The following is a 23,347-nucleotide window of genomic DNA, read 5'->3' on the forward strand; positions in this document are numbered from 1 at the left end:
TTTAGTACAGGTGTGCTTAAATTTTGATAAGTAGAAAAGCAGGAATGCGGAAAAATAGTGAAAATATAAAATACTTATTATGGGTTTGAAACTTGGTGTGTGGGTATAAAATTACAAAAGAAAATGTTTTCATCTTTTGATATTTTTGGATATTTTGAAGAATAATGTCATTTTTCGATGTTTCTTTTTCTAAATGTCAATTTTGACAGGTTAAGGAAATCACGTGACCTATTTTGTAGACGCCATTTGACATCATTTCTTAAGCAAAATCTACTGCCAAAATCAAATTTCACATAAAACGATAAATAAAAAAGCTTCCCATTTGATGCGGACTTTATCGGTGACACTGTATATGTTCGATGGAAATTCATGAATTCAATTGTCCAGTGTTTCCTCTAAGACAAATTATTCATATATAAATATATTTTCATATTCGATTTGGAAAGCCGTAAATACCTGGTTTTCCTCCTGTGTGTTTCGTGCAGTGAAAATCGTGTCTTCACTGGATTGTCTCCTGAAAATTATCCAAGTAATGAATTTTTTGATGAGTTACTTGGTTGGAGTGGGCTTATACACGTTAATAATATTCATAACTTCTTTCAAGTATTATTTTTTAATATAATTATTCGGACGGTAGCCAGGCGGTTCGACGTGTGTGCTTTATTTACTCACTCGAATCGACTGCCGTGTTGATTGGTGGTTCAAGCCCTAGTCTGAACGATCGATTTTCAATTGAGTATATTATCTTCGGTCAAGTCATTTATTTGTCCTATTTTTAGAATAAACTCGCCAATGTCGAGTCTCCCAATGATGGATTTGGAACTGCTTGATGTAGATGGATAGTTTTCAGAGACAAGAATTGCAGAAATAATACTTCTATCTACAGATTTTCCACAAGGAGTTATTTTTTTTATTTGGTTATTTTATAACCAGATGTTATGTTGAAGCAAGTTTGCCAGAGTGGTATAACTGATACCACTCGCTTCAACATAACATCTGGTTAAGCCAAAGTCCAAACAGGGTGAGTCACTTCCAGAAGTGGTGTATTTCAGGGCGATTCCCTCATTCCCCTTCTCTTCTGCATCTCACTATTGCCATTATCCGTTGAGCTCAGAAATAGTGGAGGGTATAACTGTAGCACCCCCGGAAACCGGTGGCACAAGGTCACCCATTTGTTTCTTATGGATGATCTTGAACTTTATATCTCTGGAGAGAAGGATTTCCATCAGTCCTTGAGGGTGGTGTAAGAGTAAACGCAGGCTATCGGTATGAAATTCGGGATAGACAAATGTGCAATGTTTCATCTGAAAACAGGACGATGCACATCACGAAAGAGGATGTGCAGCTCGTAGATGGATGCCGGAGAGACGTATACTTACCTCGAGGTGGAACTACGCCACTTACAAGAAGTAACGACAGTGAATAACTCTCTCCGCGGAAAATATCAGCGCAAACTTCGAAAGATCTGGTCATCGAAACTGTCGGGGAATACGCTTGCCGTTCCAACCTTACTCTATTCGTTTGGAGTAGTGAAGTGGACTCGGGAGAAGCTGTATCAACTCGACGTAAAGATCCAAAAAAATATGTTTCTCTATAGGAGTTTGCATCCCAAATCTTCCGTTCCGAAGTTGTACTTCCACCGACGAAAAAAGGGAGGCCGTTTAATTTTGAGTTTTGAGTATCTGTATGACGGAGTGGTACTGGATATAGCCTGTAAAGTCGTGAAGAGTTCGAACTTCCACTCTGCATGGTCCGTGATCATGAGAGAGCAGGGATTGGAGCATTTCTCGGGCAGCTGCCCGAGCTGCTGATGAACTCGGTTTAGTTTTCGACACTGAACAAGGTGACCACAACTCTGTCACCGAGTTGGAATCCTTTGAGCACAAATTAATATAAAAGCCGCAGAGACCTTGCCTATCAAAGCGCCTGACTTTCGCTTTCCTCAGGTCGAGTAGGCTGAAGTCGTAAACTGAGTGGTTCATCATGGCTTGCCAGGATGGTGTTTTCAACATCTCAGTCTACCGCAGTCGCGTGATGGGTATACAGGTTCCTGACACAAGGTGCAGGACCTGCCGCGAGGGGCCCGAGACCCTAATGCACTTGCTATCAGCATGTCCAGCATATGCAGTCTCGTCCTATATTCATCGACATAACGCGACCCTCAGAGTGCTATATCACTATCCACGGTACTCTTATGGTATTGGACGACATACCAGTGTTGCCCTACGCTCCGGGGGATATTGAATCCGTTGTGGGGAACGAGAATTGCAGAATTTATTTGAACTATTCGTTCCCCACCCTCGATCTCATTCAGGCTATAAAGCCTGATGCAGTCCTTCTCGACCACCTGAGCTAGACGATATTTGTCGTGGAGTTTTCAGCTCCTGGAGAAAATATTGTCTGAAAATAGGTGGAAAAACGGATAAAATATCAAGATTTTTCCTTCGAACTTCGCAGACTCTATCCAGACCACTCTGTCAAGATGGTTGTTCTGATTCACAACACAACAAAAAAATATTTTTTGAATGTTTCCTACACTAAATTAGTCAATTTCTACTAATTTTGGGGTGATAAAAACGAAAATAACAATGAAAAATTTTTATTAGCTCTGGTTTTTGAGATACACAGTACTTAATCTTAAAGAGTAGTTATACTATACGTGAAAAGTGAAAGTACATAAAACAATATTGTTATGTTTCTTTTAGAATATTTTAAGTACAAAATTAATAAAAAAAACATTATTCTTGGTGTTTTGACAAATAAAAGAAGTTTGTACCACCAAATTTCAATTAAGTCCATCCGATTCATTGTAAGATCGCTGTCGTTTAGCTTGTCTTTTATAAAACACTTCTGGAGCATCCCTACACACAGACCAGCAGTAGGCTGCAAGCATTGCTTCATTCCAACGGCCCTGATATCTCTGTTCCATTAAGGCAATGTCTTGATGGAATCTTTCTCCATGTTCGTCACTCACAGCTCCACAGTTTTGTGGGAAGAAATTAAGATGAGAGTGAAGAAAATGAATTTTTAAGGACATGTTGCATCCAAGTTGGTGGTAAGCTTGAAGAAGCTCTTTAACCAATGCTGTGGAGTTATCATCTCTTTTGTTACCTAAAAACCCATGTACAACCCTCTTGAAGGCTTCCCAGGCTCTTTTTTCATTTCCTGTTAAAATCATGTCAAAAGCAGGATCATTTACGATTTCACGGATTTGAGGCCCAATAAAGATGCCTTCCTTGACTTCAGCATCACTCAACCTGGGAAACTTTGCTCTCAAGTACTTAAAAGCTTGTCCTTTCTGGTCCATGGCCTTCACAAAGTTTTTCATTAGTCCCAACTTAATATGTAATGGGGGAAGGAGAACATCCTTAGGATCTACAAGAGGATCGTAAACTACATTTTTCTCATTAGGGTTTAGGTCTCGTGTAGGCCAGTTCATTTTTTTATAGTGAGATTTTCTATCCCGACTGTCCCACAGACACAAAAAACAACAGTACTTGGTGAACCCTAATTGCATTCCTAGGAGTATAGCAATGACTTTCAGATCACCACAGATGTGCCACTTGTGTTGTTCATATTTGATTGATTGGAGAAGTGTTTTCATATTTATATACGTTTCCTTCATGTGAACTGCATGACCTATAGGAATAGAGGATAGCTGATTTCCATTACGCAGAAGTACAGCTTTTAAGCTTAGTTTTGAAGAGTCTATAAACAGTCTCCATTCAGATGAAGTGTGATCCAAATTCAAGCAGTCCATCAAACCATTAACATCAGAACAAACTACGAGGTTTTTTTTTTCTCAAAAAAAGGAAGCAAATCTTTTTGACGCTGTCTGTACTGAGATATTTTCACATCATGTTTTAGAAGATTCCACTGTTGTAGTCTTGACCCTAACAGCTCAGCCTTTTCCTTAGACAAGCGAAGATCTCTTATAAGGTCACTCAACTCTGCTTGACTAATTCTGTGCGGATCACTAGACCTATCGCTTACCTCAAAATCAGGGTCATAGGATGTAGAAGGATGGGTTGCTCCTTCTAAACAGTCTTCATCACCTTCCTCTAAAATTTCATAGTTCTGGGGTGGAGAAGGGACTGGCAAATTGTCTGAGTGTGGTACAGGCCGAAGAGCAGATGGGAGATTAGGGTATTTAACCGTTCCTCTTTTCTTCATAGATAAACCTTGCTTAATGGGAGGAGTTTAGCAGAAATAACAGTCGTCTGTATGATTGGTAGGCTCACGCCAAAACATAGGTACTGCAGAAGCCATTGCCCGGTTTTTATTTTTCAGCCACTCTCGCAATATGACGGAACAAGAATTACAACATATATGAGGAGCCCATGATTTATCTGGGTCCCCAACTTTCACACCAAAATAATGTTCATAGGCTGTCTTAACGATAGGTGTCATTTTACGTTTCTGAGCCTTAAATGTTATTTCACCACATATATAGCAAAAGCTATCGACAGAATTCACACACTTTCGAGGCATTTCAGATCAGCACTTAAATTAATTTAAAAATCAACTTCACACGATAATTTCAATAGCAACCACATGCGTACAATTGACAAACTCACATAGGTTATGTTTACTACTTAAGAACAGCTGATGAGAGGGGTGTTATGTAAACAAACATGTGTACCAACTGTTGGTGATGAAATATTGCATTTGTTGAAAACTCAATATACATATATATAATATAATGATACTATATCTTGAAAACAAGAGCTAATATATAATTTTTATGGTCACTTTCGGTTTTAACACGTGGAAATACATTAAAATCATCTAATTTCAACCCCGAAACAAAAACTTTGTCGTGTTGTGATTGTAGTCCTTGGTGGAATGATGACCTCTCTACTCTCAAATTTCAAAATCATACCGGCTTGTCGCACTAAGGCAGAAATCTCAGCCGGACAGATGCAGAAGGCTGTCATTCTCGACTCATTGCGCTTGTTCAGGGCACATGATTCTCGGACTCTATGATCACTTACCACACGGTGTCGGAATTGGTCGTTGGTTGATAATGCTGGCGCCCTCTCGAATGTATCAGGGTTTCGGGGGATAGAGCCTGACCATCGCAAACTACGGTTGAAAAAATAATAATAATAATGATGATAATGTTTATTCACAAATTATCAATAAATAATTCAGTAAGTGTACAGGATGGTGGAAGTTAATAAACAAGACTCGTCACAAAAGCTCAAGTTTCAGTAAAACTATCGCTTGGACAGTACAAAAATACAATGATCAATAAAAATAGTACGATAACGAATTGGAAATTGGTGTTGAAACTCACAAAATTTCCAACTCAATGAGAAAGTTTTCACCAAAGAATGTTTCACTTCTCTGATGTTTTCAAAACTACAAATTCACCTTTCCTTTCTGTTGTCGTTTTCTGAAGTAGTTTTACATGAGTATCTTTCGTTATGTTTCGCGAAATTCTGGAAATATTCGATTTGTTTACGTTTAGTCGCATCAAGCTACAGATGAATGAACTTCTGCAGAAACTGAAGCTTTTTTAAAGGAATAGTAATGAAATGATATCTTGAAAATCTGCCAGAAGTGAACTGAACGGCATGTATTCTACAACAATGATTCCACATCTGCACCATTAGAAACTCTCAGGCTTTTTGGTACTTTTGAGTTTCCTATATACAGTTTTTAATTGATACGCAGCTGATATTTCAGATGAATCTTTTGAAAAAATAGGAATAATCAAATTTACCAAAACATAATGATGCGTTTCTGTACTGTTTGTTGTGATATGAATTCGAAATCCTGAAGCTCCCTCTTCACACAATCAAAACATCTTAAACTATACAATGGTTGGAGTCTGCTGAACATATTTTTGAAAAAAATGTGCTGAATATAAATGAAAACTATTGACACTAGATGATGTTAGCTTCAAAGACATTATTTTCTATGAGAGGCAACGTGATGACTCTATGAAAGTTGCACTCCCCAAAACGGTCAGTATTTTTTTGGGACGATTTTTATTTACGAAAAAGTTATTTCGAATAGATTTGAACATTGATTCAAATACCAACAACTGAAATTGGTATTAATATATTAGGTTAGTTCATTTTAGATGAGGTAGTAAAAATCAGGACCTAAAGTATCATCTAATTGTTTCTCTCTATGATATCAGATATTTTTCCATAGCATTGATTCACGAAAAAAAAGAAATTTGTTGAATGAAATAAAATTCACTTCATTCAAAGAAATAAAAGTGTCATATATGCACGACAAAATATTTTGTTGATGCAAGTAAAAAGAATTCTTGACTCCTAACTATTTTTTCAAGCATATGTTCATTGTATCAAACAAATATTTCATTGAAACAATCGCATCCATTAGTTATTTCAATTCAAAGAAGAATTGAATTCAAGTAATATTTTGTCTAATTGATAGCGAGAATGATTTAGAGTAATTCGAATATTCTATTGAACCAACAAAATTTAAAGATGGGTGAAATAGTGGATTTGATTGAAATAATCAAATGTATTTTCTATTTGAGTAAAAGTTATGTTGAAGAAACATAAATATCTGCAGAATGATGGAGAACTTTGCTTGTTTTGATAATGGGAAAATTTCCACTAAAGTAATGATTTTGTTGAACAAATAATGAATAGTAGTTGAACTAACAATGTTTATACCTCATTGTGAGTATCTTTCTGATAAAGTAAAGCATTTCGAAAGTTCAAAATAAGTATGAATAATGATGAATTTGGTTATTGGATTCTTCTCCAAAACTTCAATATGTTTTTTAAGTTTGTAGATAAAAAGCATTACGTATAGTTTTAGTATATTGAGAAAATTACTTTTCGGCAGAGGCAGAAATACAGAGTCAGTGAATCTCCAATCAAAATAGATCAAGTTATTGAATAATTGTGAGAATATATTATAGTTTGTTCAACAACCCGATTTCTCAATACAGTAAATACTCTTTGTATCATTTTCTCAACTGGATTATTGATCTACTTACGTATCACGATTTTTTAATCAGCTGCTGATGGGAGTCTTGCGGATAATATTTCATATTCAATACTGATTATGTAAATGCCATGGAAAATTGTTCAACGTGAGAATGAGCAAAATATAAATGAAAATCGAGAAATTTTAGTACCAAATTTATTCAAACAATTAATAAATTATAATAGACTTCTACAAATATTTAAATTTTTCACAAATGGTTAATCCTTTTATAAAACATTAACATATTTTATTATTTATTATTGTTATTGGAGATATCTACTAAAAAACAATTAGAGTTGATTTCGAAACCTTTCACTGAAGTAACGATCTAAAATGAAAGAGAACAGAGATTAGTGATAGTCTACATTTTCGCAATGATACTATTGGATCAATTTCTACTAACTAGCTTAGATATTATCCCATAGAAATATAAAAATATCATTATTTTTTTTTGTACACATCCAATTTAACAAAAGGAGATACCCTTATTTTTTGATAATAGAAAAAAACAATGACGTACTTCATCACAGAAAAATTTGATTAGAAATATGACTGTGATGACAAAATTTACCTAGGTCTCCAATCATAACTTTCAGGCCTTCAAATCTATTGAATTTAAGAATTCTAGCATTTAATTACTTAGGTATAGACCTGAATAATAATAACTATCTACAGCAAATCGCAAAAATATATAGTTATTTGAGAAAACTGAATATGTTTTTAATTGTAATGGTATACATATTTATTATTAAAGATATGAATGAAAGACATACCTCTGTTATATATCATTCTTAATTTATTCCATCATTTGCTTCCTTGATTGAATATTTTCCTTTTGCCAATTGGGGGAGTCATTTCTTTCATTTCTTCATCAGTGAGCCTTTCAGCTATGTCTAAGGTTACATCATTTTCTGTCTGAAAAGTATGTGTTTTAAGTATATTATTAGGAGATAAATAATATATGTATTTTTTTACCTTTAAAAATGCCAATTAGGTCGTTCAATTCCAGGTTATTAAGAAATTCCTCCATGTCTAAAAATAAAAGAGATTATATTGCATGTTTTGAGTTTGTGCAGTTTTGTTGGATGTCATCATTTCTGTAAATATGTTACAAATAACTTTCCTTTTTCGGTATTACTGATTTTAATAAAGTAATACAAGAGAAAACTGTGATTATTTCACAATGTTCTTTGAAAGAAAAATCTTAAAAAAAAGTTCCGTCGAGGATTCAGTATATACTATCATGATGAAAATGAAATCATTGTTTACGGCACCATTCAATTATTTATGATGTAAGAAATTTACAATTCGAAATAAAGGTACAGCTCTTCGCCGACATTGTATACCTACACATATTTCTGTGGCAAACACCTCAATTGTATTTACTCTGAAAATGTCCAATTCCTTCGTATCCAAAGATCAAAGGTCAACTAGTTACCCAGTGTATGCATACCTACCTACCTCTCAATGATAATCATTTCACTCGACAACTTCTAATTTCTTAAAAACAGAATTGAAAATATGGAAGCTTTCTTTCAGTCATTACATTAAACAATAAGAACTTCAAGCCACTTTTATAGATAGCTGTCGAGAAAAATGTATGGGCAGGTGCTTGAAAAAAACGATGTCCGTTTATCCAATACATGCTATTCATAATTATTTCAAAATATGGAATGAAAGAAAGTATATTATCAACATACCTGTGAAAACACTGAAAAACTTCAATCCACGTATAATCAAAAAGAAACTGTAAACCTCTTCGTCATTTCCTTGAAAAACACATAACACATTGTTAATTCTTATTCCACTCGTGATTAGTTTACGGTTCTTGCGAAAATACAAATGGTGCCGACCGGCACTCTATTCCTTAGAAGTATTTCAACTATATTATCTCTTTAAAGGAAACAATTAAATTTTTCAAACCAACAAATAATGAAAATATTGAAATGAAATTATCCATAATCTTGAAATTATTTCCAAAATTAGTTAAAGGTATTGATATGTATTGTTGAAGTGAAAATAAATATTCAGTTGATTCAATTATATATTAGTGTCAAAACAGCACCCCATAGTGTTAAACTGAATTGGAAAGTTTTCATTCAACAGACGTACTTTTGATTTGATGAAATTATATTGTTTGACCTAACCGAATTATTTTGAGAACTCAATAAATGTTATTCTTGAAATGATCCACAATTCATTTGACTAAGTAAAAGAGCTCTTGAATTGAAATATTAGAGAAATTGAAATGAGAATTTCATTTTGTCTTCGCAAAATTATCATCTAATCGATACAATACACACGTCGTTTGGAATGAATGGTATTTAATCAAAGTGATGAAATAAATTAGACTAAATAAATTTCTTTGAAGTAACAAATCTTTTTTTTCCGTGTTGATGAAAAAATGTGAGGAATAGTTTCTTGAAGTTTTTGCAAAATAACGTTCCTGTAGATCATGTTGAAAGCATAATTATGATCTAGATTACCGACAACTCGAAATGATGAATTGAAATGCTAATTTGAAAAGAGAATGGTAACATTTACAACTACTTCACATCCCCCGAAGTTCCAAATTGAACATAACAAAATTGATTCGAAAAAACAAACAACACATCCTGATATGATGTTGTTGGGTCTTTCTGCTGCCTTGGTGCTGTTGATGGTGAGTAAAAAATACAGTGCGGTGGTCAGTTGAGAACGTTAGGCGTTCACTTGGAGCAACACATGAAAAAACGACAAAAAATCGTACCACTAACTATGGGGCCTTTTGTCATCTCAGATGACATTTTCGAAACATGGTTGTCAGGTAGTAAGCATAAAAAGGTGAATAAATATACTGATTTTCATGAATATGAAAAGAAAAATTGTTCCTCAATGATGAAATGGCAACGTTAGAAATATCTGAAATTCAAGCGATATATCTACTATATAAGATACCATCAATATCATTTATATAAATGCAATTGCATATCACTATGTTGTTTTGCAATTACTTTGGAAGTGATTGGGCTGAAATTTCAGATTCTATTCAAAACTGTATGGATAAAAAACAAAAAGGAGACTTTTTCTCTGAAAACGCCAACTTGGTTAGTGAAACGCGGGTCAAAAAAGTATTGCAGTTCTGGTGTTTGGAAACAGTGTCAGAGGTTTTAGTTCTTCCTACATTTTTTTGAATGATACGATATATCTATTTTCCGTATCGAAATTTTATTTTTCAACTGTGAAAACATGTTCGAAAACATTTTATGAAGACAATGATTTTGAGATGGAAGTATTGGTCCAGAAAAAATATATAAGTTTCTGAGAGTATGAAATCATATACTTATGATAATTTCTATTAGGAGAAGTATATACAATTTTCTATCAATCAATAAAATACTGCTTATTCTCATCAGACTTTTGTGTTTTGCTCCACAGTTTCTTGGTTCCTGTAAGCTTCGAAAGCAATATCTCTCAATTGTGACGCAATAACTGGACCAGTTTCTGCTACCATCTCACGGAAATGACCATCTGCTCTTTGAATTAACTCATGTGGATGGTCAAATTCTAGTATCTTTCCAAAACTAATGACGAGAACCTCATCGGCATCCATGATTGTATTCAATCTGTGGGCTATGGTGAGGACGGTACAATCAGAGAACTTTTCTCTGATTGTTTTTTGAATCAACGAATCAGTCCTGAAACAAACATCATTATGTGAAATTATTGAAAACATTTTTTTTCTAATATGGGATAAACAGTGGCAGGTATTAATGGACACATACGTATATTCCCCCAGTATTTGAAACTGGAAAGTCGAAATTCAGATAGTGAGTTATGCAGGCACTGTATGCGATATCTATCATTGAACTGTTTGTGCAAAGATCGGAATTTATCAAATTGACGAATACGGCTTTCATTCATTTTTCATGAGAAGTTTCAAAGTTACTTTGATTTTAGTTTATGCGTTCTTCTCAAATGTAATATTCCGTATAATAGTCTGTTTTCGTTTTCTGTTCGAAATTACCTACCTCAGGATATTACCATTTCATGTGTTATTCTTGACAATTTTTCGAAAATTTGTGCTTCCAAATTTATTTTCACGAAATTGAAGAAACATATGTTTGGGTAAATGATCAATACACTTTCTGACTTTGGAATATATAATCTAATTCAAAAGTGGCATGTGGTCAAATTTTAGTTCGCCTTCACAGAAGATCGTGATAACATCATTCGATTTGTATTTTCTCCCTTGATAGTTCACGATTTGAACCAAATTGCCCAAAAAAATAGTTCAGAAATTATGAACAATTTAGCTGAACATAAACAAATTCTTTTTCAAATTTCTTATTCTAATTCAAAAAATATATACAGGGTGTCCCTGGACTTCCTCTTTTCCTCTCGGGAATGTATAGATGGGGTCAAAATATCACCAGTACTTCATATAACTTTTTTTCCTAAAAGTCTTCGTAACCAAGTTACGGGCCCTCGAAGTAACAAAATGAAAAATGTTTTTCTTTGATAACTTTTCAAGTGAATATTCAAAACCATCCAAATTTTGGTAATTGACTAAACAAATGAATTCCTTCGATGAGTTTTCATGCAGGAGTCAGTTGTTTTGCTACAAAGTCAGGAACGGACTACCCCCGATGGTCCACACCCCAAAACTTTGAAATTACAGATATTTTTCAATATTTTTCAACAAATTAATAAAAGTACTCGTGTGGAAAGTCGATCGGAGCAACGAGTCTTGATAAAAATGTAGTTTCACTCGACGACATCAAACCTGCTCGTCCACCATTATTTGAAATGAATAATTATCAAAGCAGAAATAATAATGATAACGTTAATTCAACAACATTTATCCTGAGATGTCTACCATTATTCGAAAATATTAGTTTTTAAGGAAAATGGAAATGATAGGTAAAGTGTTCATAAAGAATTTTTATAATGCAAACACGTTTAACTAACGAAACTCAAGAGCCTCAAGAGCAAACAGAAATGAAAAATCCGCTACAGAAACTGCTCGATATGACCACCTTCTCTCTCTATACATTTTCTTAGTCTGCGAAGACACCCTCTCTGTACTTGAAATAGCATTCCAGGGTCGTTTCGTATGGCTTCACAATGTAATGTTTTTCTATTCAACAATGCATCTCTTGTGTGAATAGGTGTAGCGTAAACAAGGCTTTTTAGATGCCCCCACAGAAAGAAATCCAATGGATTTAAATCCGGAGACCGCGATGGCCATGAATATGGCCCACCTCTACCAATCCATCTATTGTGGAAAATATGGTTCAGATAGTCACGCACAATCAAACTAAAATGAGGAGGAGCGCCATCATGCATAAACCACATATCTCTTCGGGTTTGCAATGGAACATGTTCCAAAAGTCCATTCAAATCGTTCTGAATGAACTCCAAATAACGTTCTCCATTCAATCGGTCCTGTAGAACGAATGGTCCTATAAGATGGTTTCCTATGATACCAGCCCAAACATTCACGTTGAATTTCCGTTGGTGTTTGGTTTGCAATATCCCATGGGGATTTTCTTCGACCCATATATGGAGATTATGAGAGTTGATAACTCCATCTCTACTGAAACCTGCTTCATCAGTGAATAAAACTCGATTAATAAAAGTCATATCCTCTCTTTGCCTATCCATGAACCAATTGGCATATTCCAGTCGTGCTGGAAAATCTTGAGGTGTCATGGCATGTACCTTCTGGATGTGAAATGGGTGGAGCAGTTGTTCCCTAATTATTCTATGAATAGTGGACTTGGATGTATGGAACTGTTCTGATAGATTTCTGATGCTCATTGAAGGATCATCAGCGACGGCTTCCAAAATATTTTCCTCCAATACAACGGTACGTACAGTCCTAGGAGCGCCCTCACCACCTCGTTTTGGCAAAACTGTACCTACAATAATATCGAAATAAAACAACGTGCTCAAATTGATTATCAATTATTACATACCTGTCTCCCTCAAGCTGCGATCGACACGCTCGAATGTTTCTTTTGACGGTACCGTTCGATTGGGAAAATGCTCGGAATACAAACGACGAGCTTCTGCAGCATTACAAAATGCTCGTCAATAAAATACATGCATATCTGCATATTCATTGAATGTAAACTGTTCGGCCATATCAAAAAAATTCAAAATATCCTATAGAATATTGACAATACAATGATAGTCATATGACAACGCACCACTCAACAAAACAAAATCGCATTCCAGTTTCTCATTTTTTATCAAAACTTTCTAAAAGGTTTTTTTGTCAACATCTGTGAAAAAAATATTATTCCCTGGATATTTTTCACCTGATCATGTGCAGCCGTTTTTGTAGTTCATTCGTTTGCTTTTTATTAGTATAGTAAATATTTTTTCCGATGTGCGTTTTTTCAGCTAAATTTAGATTCGTGTTGAAGAATTTCTCCCATAAAGTTATAATTATCAGTGAAACTCCTCAACAGTTTAGCTGTGAAGAAGAATTTGAAACATTCGAATGTTGAGTTTCATGAGATTCAGATAACTGATCAACACGAAACGTGATTATTCCACACGTATTATGTACATACAAAATATGGAATGAATTCGATATTTCATAGTAGGGTAGCTTGTTAGTTTAAAAACACCACGAATCTACAGAACTTGATATTTCTTTTGAAAAAATATATGCTATCACAATTGTGACTTAAACTTCCATATAGGTACTGTACTTTTTGTTTACGACTTCATTTTAGCATACTTTGTATTATTCCTGTTATAAATGTTGTTGAATTAACGTTATCATTATTATTTCTGCTTTGATAATTATTCACTTCAAATAATGGTGGACGAGCGGGTTTGATGTCGTCGAGTAGAACTACATTTTTATCAAGACTCGTTGCTCCGATCGACTTTCCACACGAGTACTTTTATTCATAAAATTGTCCAAGTAACCTTATTTTGTCGAAAAATATTGAAAAATATCTGTCATTTCAAAGTTTTGGGGTGTGGACCATCGGGGGTAGTCCGTTCCTGACTTTGTAGCAAAACAACTGACTCCTGCATGAAAGCTCATCGATGGAATTCATTTGTTTAGTCAATTACCAAAATTTGGATGATTTTGAATATTCACTTGAAAAGTTATCAAAAAAAACATTTTTCATTTTGTAACTTCGAGGGCCCGTAACTTGGTTACGAAGACTTTAAGAAAAAAAGTTATATGAAGTACTGGTGATATTTTGACTCTATCTATACATTCCCGAGAGGAAAAGAGGAAGTCCAGGGACACCCTGTTTATTAAGAAACAAAATTCACTGACCGAAAGTCTGACTTCCTAAATTCGCAGGATTACTAATTATTATACTTCCAACTGAGCGCTGAAAATGGCTAAAAACGAGTTATTTGGCTTGCGCACGTACCCCATTCGAGTGCTCCAACAAAAATCATAATTTTAACATATCAGATATGGATATTGAGAATTGAAAAATGGACACTAGTTGGACAGTCCGCCAGCGAAAAAATCGTCATCCAATCATTTCAATGCTCATCAAAAATTTTCTCATTCCGAAGGTTTATACCGAAACATCAATAACCGGAATTTTTGTCTTCCTTCAAAACTTTTTCTGCTGAAAAATACTGATATTCCATTTTTTGATAATTTATGAAGAAAGACCTGAGTCGATAAAGGTTTTTTGTCACATTTTTTGGAAAAACCGATTTTATTTATTTCTTGAGACCCCAGGTTCTAAAAGTGGTATGCCGCATAGCATACTCACCGTTTTAGTGGATAAAACTGTCATGTCACCAACCTAGGACATAACACCTTTATCTACTGAAAAACGTACGGTTGTTTGGTAGGCACGAGTTGTGTTGCAGTGACATGTTACTTTTGAGGTTATATTTCATAAGTTGCGTGCATGAATGAATGAATGAATGGATAAAAATACTTTTGTCTAAATACCATTGGTAAATTCAATTTATACGACCGGTTTCGGATTTGACCTCATTATCAAGTATACAACTTGAGTTTTATACGTACGGTCAAAATGACCGTACGAAAAATAATAAATTCTTCATGAACTAAATTGAAGATCAAATTTGGCTTGACATATTTGAAAAATATTTTTCCTACCTTTGATCAACATTGGCAGTTGCTTCATCTAAAACCAGAATTTTGTTTTTCCTCAATATGGCTCTAGCTAAACATATGAGTTGTTTTTGACCTGAACTGAAATTGTTTCCTCCTTCAGTCACCATAAAATCCAAGGAGTCCACTACTTCTTTGAGTTCCACCTAAATAAATCTTGATCATTTCCAGAAAAAAAATGTCTTTGATAGTACCTGTGCCAAAACTTCCCAAAGTTTGTCATCTTCAATTTCATTGAAAGGATCTAAGTTGTACCTCAATGAAGCAGAGAATAAAATTGGTTCTTGTGGAATGATGGAAATTTTCTTTCGCAAATCTGAAAGTCCTACATTCTTTGTATCCACCCCATCAATGAAAATGGATCCCTCTGTGGGAGCCAACCGAAAGAGGGCTGCAATAATTGATGACTTGCCTGCCCCAGTTCGACCAACTATGCCAACCTGAGAATAGAAGCAATATAAATATAATGGTGTTGATTAAGTTTTTTCTCATTAGAAATAAAAGATTTTATTTTTCACTTATTATTAGCAAAATCTATGTTAATATTATGGCGTATACGAATTATCCATTTCAAAAAGCGATAGGATCGAGAGAGACAAAACAGATGGAAACGCACCAAAAAACATTCCTGACGTCAGAAGGAATGTATGCGTGGATGGAGTCGGCGTGTTCCAAGTTTTAATAGCTATGTACCTGGACAGGCGTCAAAACCAAAGTAGCCATATGGTGTGAAAGTTTCTCTGAGTTATTTTCCATTGCAGAAGAGCAAGACTCAATCACCTTTCAGATTTTTGTTCAAAAGTAGCTGACAATGTGTCGTCGTGAATTTATTTATTTTGGTCTTCCATTGTCTAATATGATTTTACTAAGATTCGAAATATACGTAAGAACAAATGAAATGAATGAATACCTAAAATGTAAATTATATAAAACAATAAAACGTGAAATGAATATACAGTAAAACGAATGAAATAATCAAGGTAAAAAATGAAAATGACCAAAAAGTAGAAAAGGAAGTGAATTTTGATTTTGACATTGAACTGAAATGATATTGAAAGTCATTTCAGTTTTGAATGTATTACTTATTAGATATTGAATGAAGTTGAATTTGAAGCTGTTGCTTTGAATATATTCACTAACAAAATAATCCTTTACTGAGTTCTTGAATTCAAGGAGCACAACGACAAAAAATCCCCTTATATCATTTCCAAAATATGAACTACTTGAAAATAGAAATTAGAAATGTCCATTTGACATTGTCAAGCTGCGTCACTTGATTTGTAGGAAGTCTCTACCTCTGTGAATGAAATGCTGAAACTTTCTGGATCTCTGTATCATTTCATCATCAGGCGTGCCGTAGGTCGGAGGTTTCTGATGGGAAGGTGGTTCAAGTGATTACGCAAACTTTTATGGAAGTGTCATGTGAATGAAATAATCAAAATACTTAGTTCGAAGCAACATGACATGATTGCAGATAATTATCAATGTGGGTAAAATATGTGATAATTCAATAACCAGTAGAACTGAATCTTTTCTGGAACTTGTGGGAAATATAGCAATACCGAATTATTAGTTCCATACTTTTTCTCTCCAAGGTGAAGTGCTATGCATTTATTGAATTAATTGCAGAGAATTACCAATGTAGGTAAAATATGTGGAAATTTTGTATTTTTTTTTGTAACTTGCTAAAAATATAGCAATACTGATCTGGTAATTTCCTACTTTTCCTGCTCAAGGTGCGGCGCTAATCATGCGGTGATTGGAAATCCACTAAGTAAGTTCAACTGATGATTTGCAAGGAGAAGGCAAATGCAGAAGACAGAAGCGTCTCTCCATTCTGCAGTTTTCAGTTGCTTCATAACACAAAAAAAATACCATGTTCAATAGAAATGCGGTGTAACAATATTTCGGAAAATTATGTCGTGAAATATTTTAGTTGAATTGTCTCCCACACTCCCTTCAAAATATATCAAATTTCACGGGATTATATAAAATGCGACAATACCGAAGATGAACAGTTACGGCGAATAACGAAGAAGCGAATTTGTGACGTCACACGTAGAGAATCGTTTTGATGTGACGCAATATCTACCAAATTTCAAGGAGCAATTCAGTTTCAAGAAATGAGTGAACATGTATCGTTGCTATGCTGAAGAGAAGTATTTTATTAGAATTTGAGCAAGATAAGGAAGACATGCAATTTACTCATTGATATTTTCAATATTTTCAACTACTACTACTGTTAATGTTCGATATATTTCTTGGTTCACATATCATTCAACCAATTGAATCTAAATCAATAAATTCAATGTAAATGTTTCGTGCAATTAAGATACTGTATTAGATGTTTCTCGAAGAATATTGTTAGTTCCGGATGTCTTCAGAATATTCATAAACGATACAGTTAAATTGACTAGGAATCGTAACATTCAATATCCAAAATGATCCTGCGAGCGATGTCAGTAGGAGTATATACTTCTGGTAGGGAGACCCATTTTGGTGAGGTCAAAGAAGATTGGTGAAACTGAGGACTGCTCAAATGAGAAATGAACCTTTTGAAAAAAACTCGCAATCTATTCTTGACTGCGTAACGCCCATACTGATAGGCAAGAATGGAAATATATGGTGACAGTACCCTGTATTCACATGCGGAGTTCTGTGGAGGTTGACAGACATTTCCCTAACTATTCGTGGGAACAGAATGGATCTTCTCATACCTATTAATGAGGAGCCTCCTATCTCCCAGGTTCAGGGTCACCAGGGGTCGCCCTCAAGGTGGGTACTATCTCCCCTTCTGTTGTCGCTTCTGGTGGATAGTCTGCTTGATGCCCTCGACAGAAGAAAATTTGATCTGCAAGCTTATGCAGATGACCTTGTCAACTTGGCAAGGTCCACGTCGTGAAGAGTAGCTTGTAACAAAGCGCGTTGGATGTTGTTCACAGTTGATGCCTGAGGCATCAGCAGATGTCTGTCAACCCCAGCAAAACTCTTGTAATCCCCTTTACCGAAATGAGGAAATTGGACGATCTAACGCCACGTTCCCTCAATGGTGTGGTCATTCCATCTGGAACGGAGGTGAAATATCTTGGCATTGTCCTTGATAAAAGACTCACCTGGAGTGACTTGGAAAAAGTTTTACACAAAGCCAGACTATCTCTATGGACATGCCGATGGATTTGTGGTAAAACTTACGATTTAGGTCCCAAAAAAATTCGTTGGGTTTATGTGATGATTGTCAGACCAATGATCACTTATGGTGCAATGGACTGGTGAAGGCTTTACAGAAAACGGTCCAAGCGAAGCTCTCTGGCTTACAGAGACAGGCTTGTCTGGCTATCAGTGGTGCCATCAGTACCACACCGACAGCGGCCATGGAGATCCTTCTAGATCTACCTCCTCTCCACATTTTTCTGGAAAGAACTGAACATTTCATCGCACTATATCCTCCTAGATTCTCGTTACCTCGTTACCTCGAAACTACATTTCCTTCTCAAACGACACCCTATATGAATTTTTCTATTATGTTTACTTTTATCTGGTTCACTACTCATGATGATGCAAACTTGGTTAACGAAAATGTGGCTTGATGTCCTTCTAACCGTAATCTTCGTTTTTCCTCTGTCGATGTATTCTGCATTTCTTCTTCTTCCATTTGATGCGCTGTACATGACAATGCTACTATTATTAACAAATATGTCGCTCAGTGCCCTTCTGACCGTAATCTTTGTTTTTCCTCTGTCGATGTATTCTGCATTTCTTCTTCTTCCATTTGACGCTCTGTACATGACAATGCTACTATTATCAACGAATATGTCGCATAGTGCCCTTCTGACAGCAATCTTTGTTTTTTCTTTGTTGATGAATCCTGCATTTCCTCTCCTTTAATTTGGCGTGCTATGCGTGATGACCCGACTATTATTAACGAAAATGTGGTTTAGTGCCCTTTTGACTGTAATCTTTGTTTTTTCTCTACTCCACGCTGACTTCATATACACTTCTTACTCATATATAAACATATATATTGCATCGTATGAGTCTCACCTCGAGTTGGGTATTCCACAAGGTTCCGCTACGAGATCTGATAATGACTAATGACTCAAGCTCCATAAGAAAAAGCATTGGATTTTGAGCCAGTAACGAAATTTTTTATTAAATGGCGTATTTTGAGACACCCAGTACACATCACACGTCAAAACGATAGAGCCTCGTTAAACTGTTCTGTTCCTCAAATGACGTGTTTGAGACACCCTGTACACATTGAAGAATCGCATGCTAAAACGATAGAGCCCCGTTGAACTGTCATGCTTTTTCTTGAATGAGACACCCTATACACATTAAAGAATCACACGTCAAAACGATAGAGCCCCGTTAAACTGTCATGCTGTTTCTTGAATGAGACACCCTGTATACATTGAAGAATCGCATGCTAAAACGATAGAGCCCCGTTGGACTGTCATGCTTTTTCTTGAATGAGACACCCTATACACATTGAAGAATCACACGTCAAAACGATAGAGCCCCATTAAACTGTCATGCTGTTTCTTGAATGAGACACCCTGTATACATTGAAGAATCGCATGCTGAAACAATAGAGCACCGTTGAACTGTCCTGTTTTTTCTTGAATATGACACCCTGTACACATTAAAGAATCACACATAAAAACGATAGAGCCCCGTTTAACTGTTCTGTTCCTTAAATGACGTATTTTGAGACACACTGTATACATTGAAGAATCGTATGCTAAAACAATAGAGCCCCGTTGAACTATCATGTTTTTTTCTTAAATGAGACATCCTGTACATATTGAAGAATCTCACGGCAAAACCATAGAACCCCGTAAATATTGAAGAATCACACGTTAAAACAATAAAGCCCCGTCAAACTTTCTTGAATGGCTTAATTTGAGACACCCTGCATATTTCGATGGCATCCACGTCTTTTTTTCTTTAACGCCCGTAACCATGGTTTTTCTTTGATTCAATTTTTTCATTCATCATTACTATTATACCGTTATTTTCCACGCTGAGGTATTTGAGACACCCTGTACATGTTTATTTTTCTTGAACGATGAGACATCCTGTATGGCAGCCATGTTTTTTTCGATTACGATGACAAATATTGCCCTCCCGCGTGTTTTCTTTACCCTCACTCCCCCCCCCATTTCCCAACTAACACGAAAAAACGCTTGTGACGTATTTTGAAATGTCATTGCAGAATACCCCCTTTGTCCCATTTTCCAACGTTTCTCATTGGGATCGCCCCCCTGGCATGTTTCTTTTTCGAATGAGACACCCTGTATACATTGAAGAATCATACGTTGAAACGATAGAGCCCCGTTAAACTGCCATGTTTCTTAAATCATGTATTTTGTCGTACCCTGTATATTCCGCTCAATGTCCGTTACATTGCCGCCATGTTTTTTTCTTTAACGCTGGCAACCATGTTTTTTTCTTTAATACCCTGTATTTGTTCTCATTCCAAACGCGCTCGAATCGTTATCTTCCAAACCGCGATAACGCTGCTCGATTCTCTGCCGTACGCGTGACCTTGAAAGGAACCAAAAATTGCAGAATGAACCTTAGCCGTTTTCCCATGTTAATCTCCATAAGGAATGGGCCAGAACTCTTGCAGCCTATTTACTGAGGCTAGATGGACTGCATACAGACTTGTGCATAAATCAATTGCACAATCGTACAATTTGTGCCAATTGCACAAATCAATTCAATGCAGAGTGCAACAGACTGTTGGTTGACATTGAAAGTCACAGCATTCTGGAAATGACCTCTGAATTTATGCCTCCAACTGTCAACTACGAACTGCCCTTATAAAGTACTATTCCCGGGTAGAGAGGACTGGATCCTGCGAGAGAAGGAAATATTAAGAGCAGATAGTTGTTGGTTCACAGATGGATCAAAAACACCTTCCGGTTCTGGTGCAGGTGTTTTCAGTCGCAGACCCAGGACAGAGTTATATACCTGCCTAGCAACTTATGCGACTGTATTTCAAGCGGAAATTCACGCTATTGAATTGTGTGCGGAGAGATTGGATAAATCCTACCTCACTCACAAGTCAATAAAAATATTTTCGGACAGTCAAGCGGCATTGGAAGCTCTTGACTCCTACCGAGCATGATACTATAACCATAAAGATAAACCCACGCGTATCGTATCTTCTATCTCTCTTCCTCCTCTGACGTAAGCGCGTGACAAAACGAGCGATCGAGAATGGCGAATCGCGCTGTGAAATGTGGTGAGATGTGAATGCTGTCGCTGTGTTTAGGTTCCTTGCGTGTTTCTGTGTATCAAATACACGTCAAATATTTGAAAACAAAACAATGAACAATGGTTTACTGTGCAGTTACCGGTTGTACAAATAACAATAACAAAAAAACTAAAAACAATTCAACTAGCTACCGATACTTTACCTTTCCAACTGCTAAGGAAGTCTGCAATTTATGGGTACAGAAATGCTACCAAAAACATAATTTTAAAATCAAGAATGCAAGAGTATGTTCTGATCATTTTACGGATGATGATTTTTGTGATAAAGAAAAACTTTTACAACTACCAAGAAACAAATGGAAATTGGAAAGAATGCTGTGCCTTCACTTAACCTAGCCAAATCTCTAAAGGCCAAAACCACAAAACAGATAGAATAGAATAGAATAGAATATTTATTTACCAATATTTGATACAATAGTGTATATTTGGCACGTCACTTAAATATCACACACAAATAAATATCACAAATGTCACAAATAAATGTAGAGTCATGTAACAAAATGAATAAAAACTGAATCATCACATTTACACACATGAACATATTTACAAATATGATTGTATAATATAACTTATACTTGTCAATTTCACAAAAAAACAGGTGTATATGAGACAAAACAAAATATTTGTCAGGTGTATATGGGATAAAACAAAATACTAACACTACACAAAAAGTTTACACAATGAGGAAATAATTTAGATTCCTCATTCCTCCTATTTTCCCTTTGACAGGTCATTTAATTCTATTTATAAACTCATCTATACTATAAAAAGCATTCAGCATCAAATATTTTTTTATTTCATTTTTAAATGAAGATAACGTCATTTCTTTCATAGACCGAGAGGAAAGAACAAAAAAAAAGGGATTTAATTGAAAATATTCATAACTTGTAAGTATGTTTGGCGCTGATTAATATTAAAGAATGCATTTATAAAGTAGTTAGATGGTTAGTTTTAAGCCAAGTTCAATAGTCAAAAACAACTTAGGTGAATTTTAAATTTATAGGCAAAAAAGCATGATTTGACATTAAAAAATATTGGTGAAGGCTCAGGTGAAGTACTTGGTGAGCTTGGTGAGGCATTATTAATCAGTAGTACAGGTTTAGGGGAGTTAGAAACAGAAACTACAAGTAGAGATATTTCGACACAAACAATGAGGTAAATACCTACAAATAATAAATAAATAAAATATTACATGCCTGCTAATTTTAATAAACATTATAATGACATTTTTAGTTCACTAGTAGTAGGAAGAATCTGAACTTTTGAGTCATCTTCAGAAAGAAAACTTTGACCTGAAAGAGCAGTTGCAATCTTTTAAAACAATATTCACAGATGGACAGCTTCGTAAATTAAAAAGTAGAAAGCAAATTCATTGGACTGTTGATGACATAACTTCGGCAATATCTTTGTATTCCGCTGGACCAAGAGCATATCGCCTTTTAAAGAAAAGGGGCTACCCTTTGCCAGCAATTTTAACTTTAAGAAGGTGGTCGGGTAAAATAAATATACAACCAGGTTAGTTATTTAACAAGGTTTAATTTTGGTAGATTATCTAATAATCAAAGTTTCAGTAAAATATTATTACATATTGTACTTACCTTTATTTTATCTGCAGGTATTCTAAACATAGTATTAAGTTTAATGAAATCGCAAAATACAGTTTTAATCAAAATGGAAAGATGCTGTATTTTACTCTTCGATGAAATGAAAATACAAAATACTTATGAATATGACAAAAAAATGATATGACTATGGCTCCAGCAAAATATGCGCAAGTTGTTATGGCACGTGGGATATTCGGGAACTGGAAGCAGCCAATATTTTACAACTATGATTGTAAAATGACAAAAAACTTGATTTTCAAGATTATCACAAAGTTGGAGAATATTGGGTACCCTGTCTATGCCCTTAACTGTGACCTGGGTGGAAGTAACAGGGCTCTTTGGAATGCTCTGAATATTTCTGAAG

At 35.2% G+C, this 23,347-nt stretch overlaps 1 protein-coding gene across 3 annotated transcripts in view; it reads right to left on the bottom strand.

The window, feature by feature from the left end:
• Positions 1-10,275: 10,275 nt before the first annotated feature.
• LOC111515228 (ATP-binding cassette sub-family C member 4) overlaps positions 10,276-23,347 on the bottom strand; it is a 259,515-nt gene continuing 246,443 nt past the window's right edge. For all 3 annotated transcript variants that reach the window (XM_074178643.1, XM_074178644.1, XM_074178645.1), the window contains 3 exons: positions 15,292-15,537; positions 15,083-15,243; positions 10,276-10,655 (listed from right to left, as the gene is read on the bottom strand). In XM_074178643.1, the coding sequence (XP_074034744.1) occupies positions 10,370-10,655; positions 15,083-15,243; positions 15,292-15,537 (693 nt within the window). In that variant the 3' untranslated portion in view covers positions 10,276-10,369. The remainder of the gene's footprint in view (positions 10,656-15,082; positions 15,244-15,291; positions 15,538-23,347) is intronic.

The sequence above is a fragment of the Leptinotarsa decemlineata genome, unplaced genomic scaffold (genome assembly GCF_025532065.1).
Source record: "Leptinotarsa decemlineata unplaced genomic scaffold, Ldec_3_MD MMD2_tig00004204_RagTag_RagTag, whole genome shotgun sequence".
Lineage (NCBI taxonomy): Eukaryota > Metazoa > Arthropoda > Insecta > Coleoptera > Chrysomelidae > Leptinotarsa > Leptinotarsa decemlineata.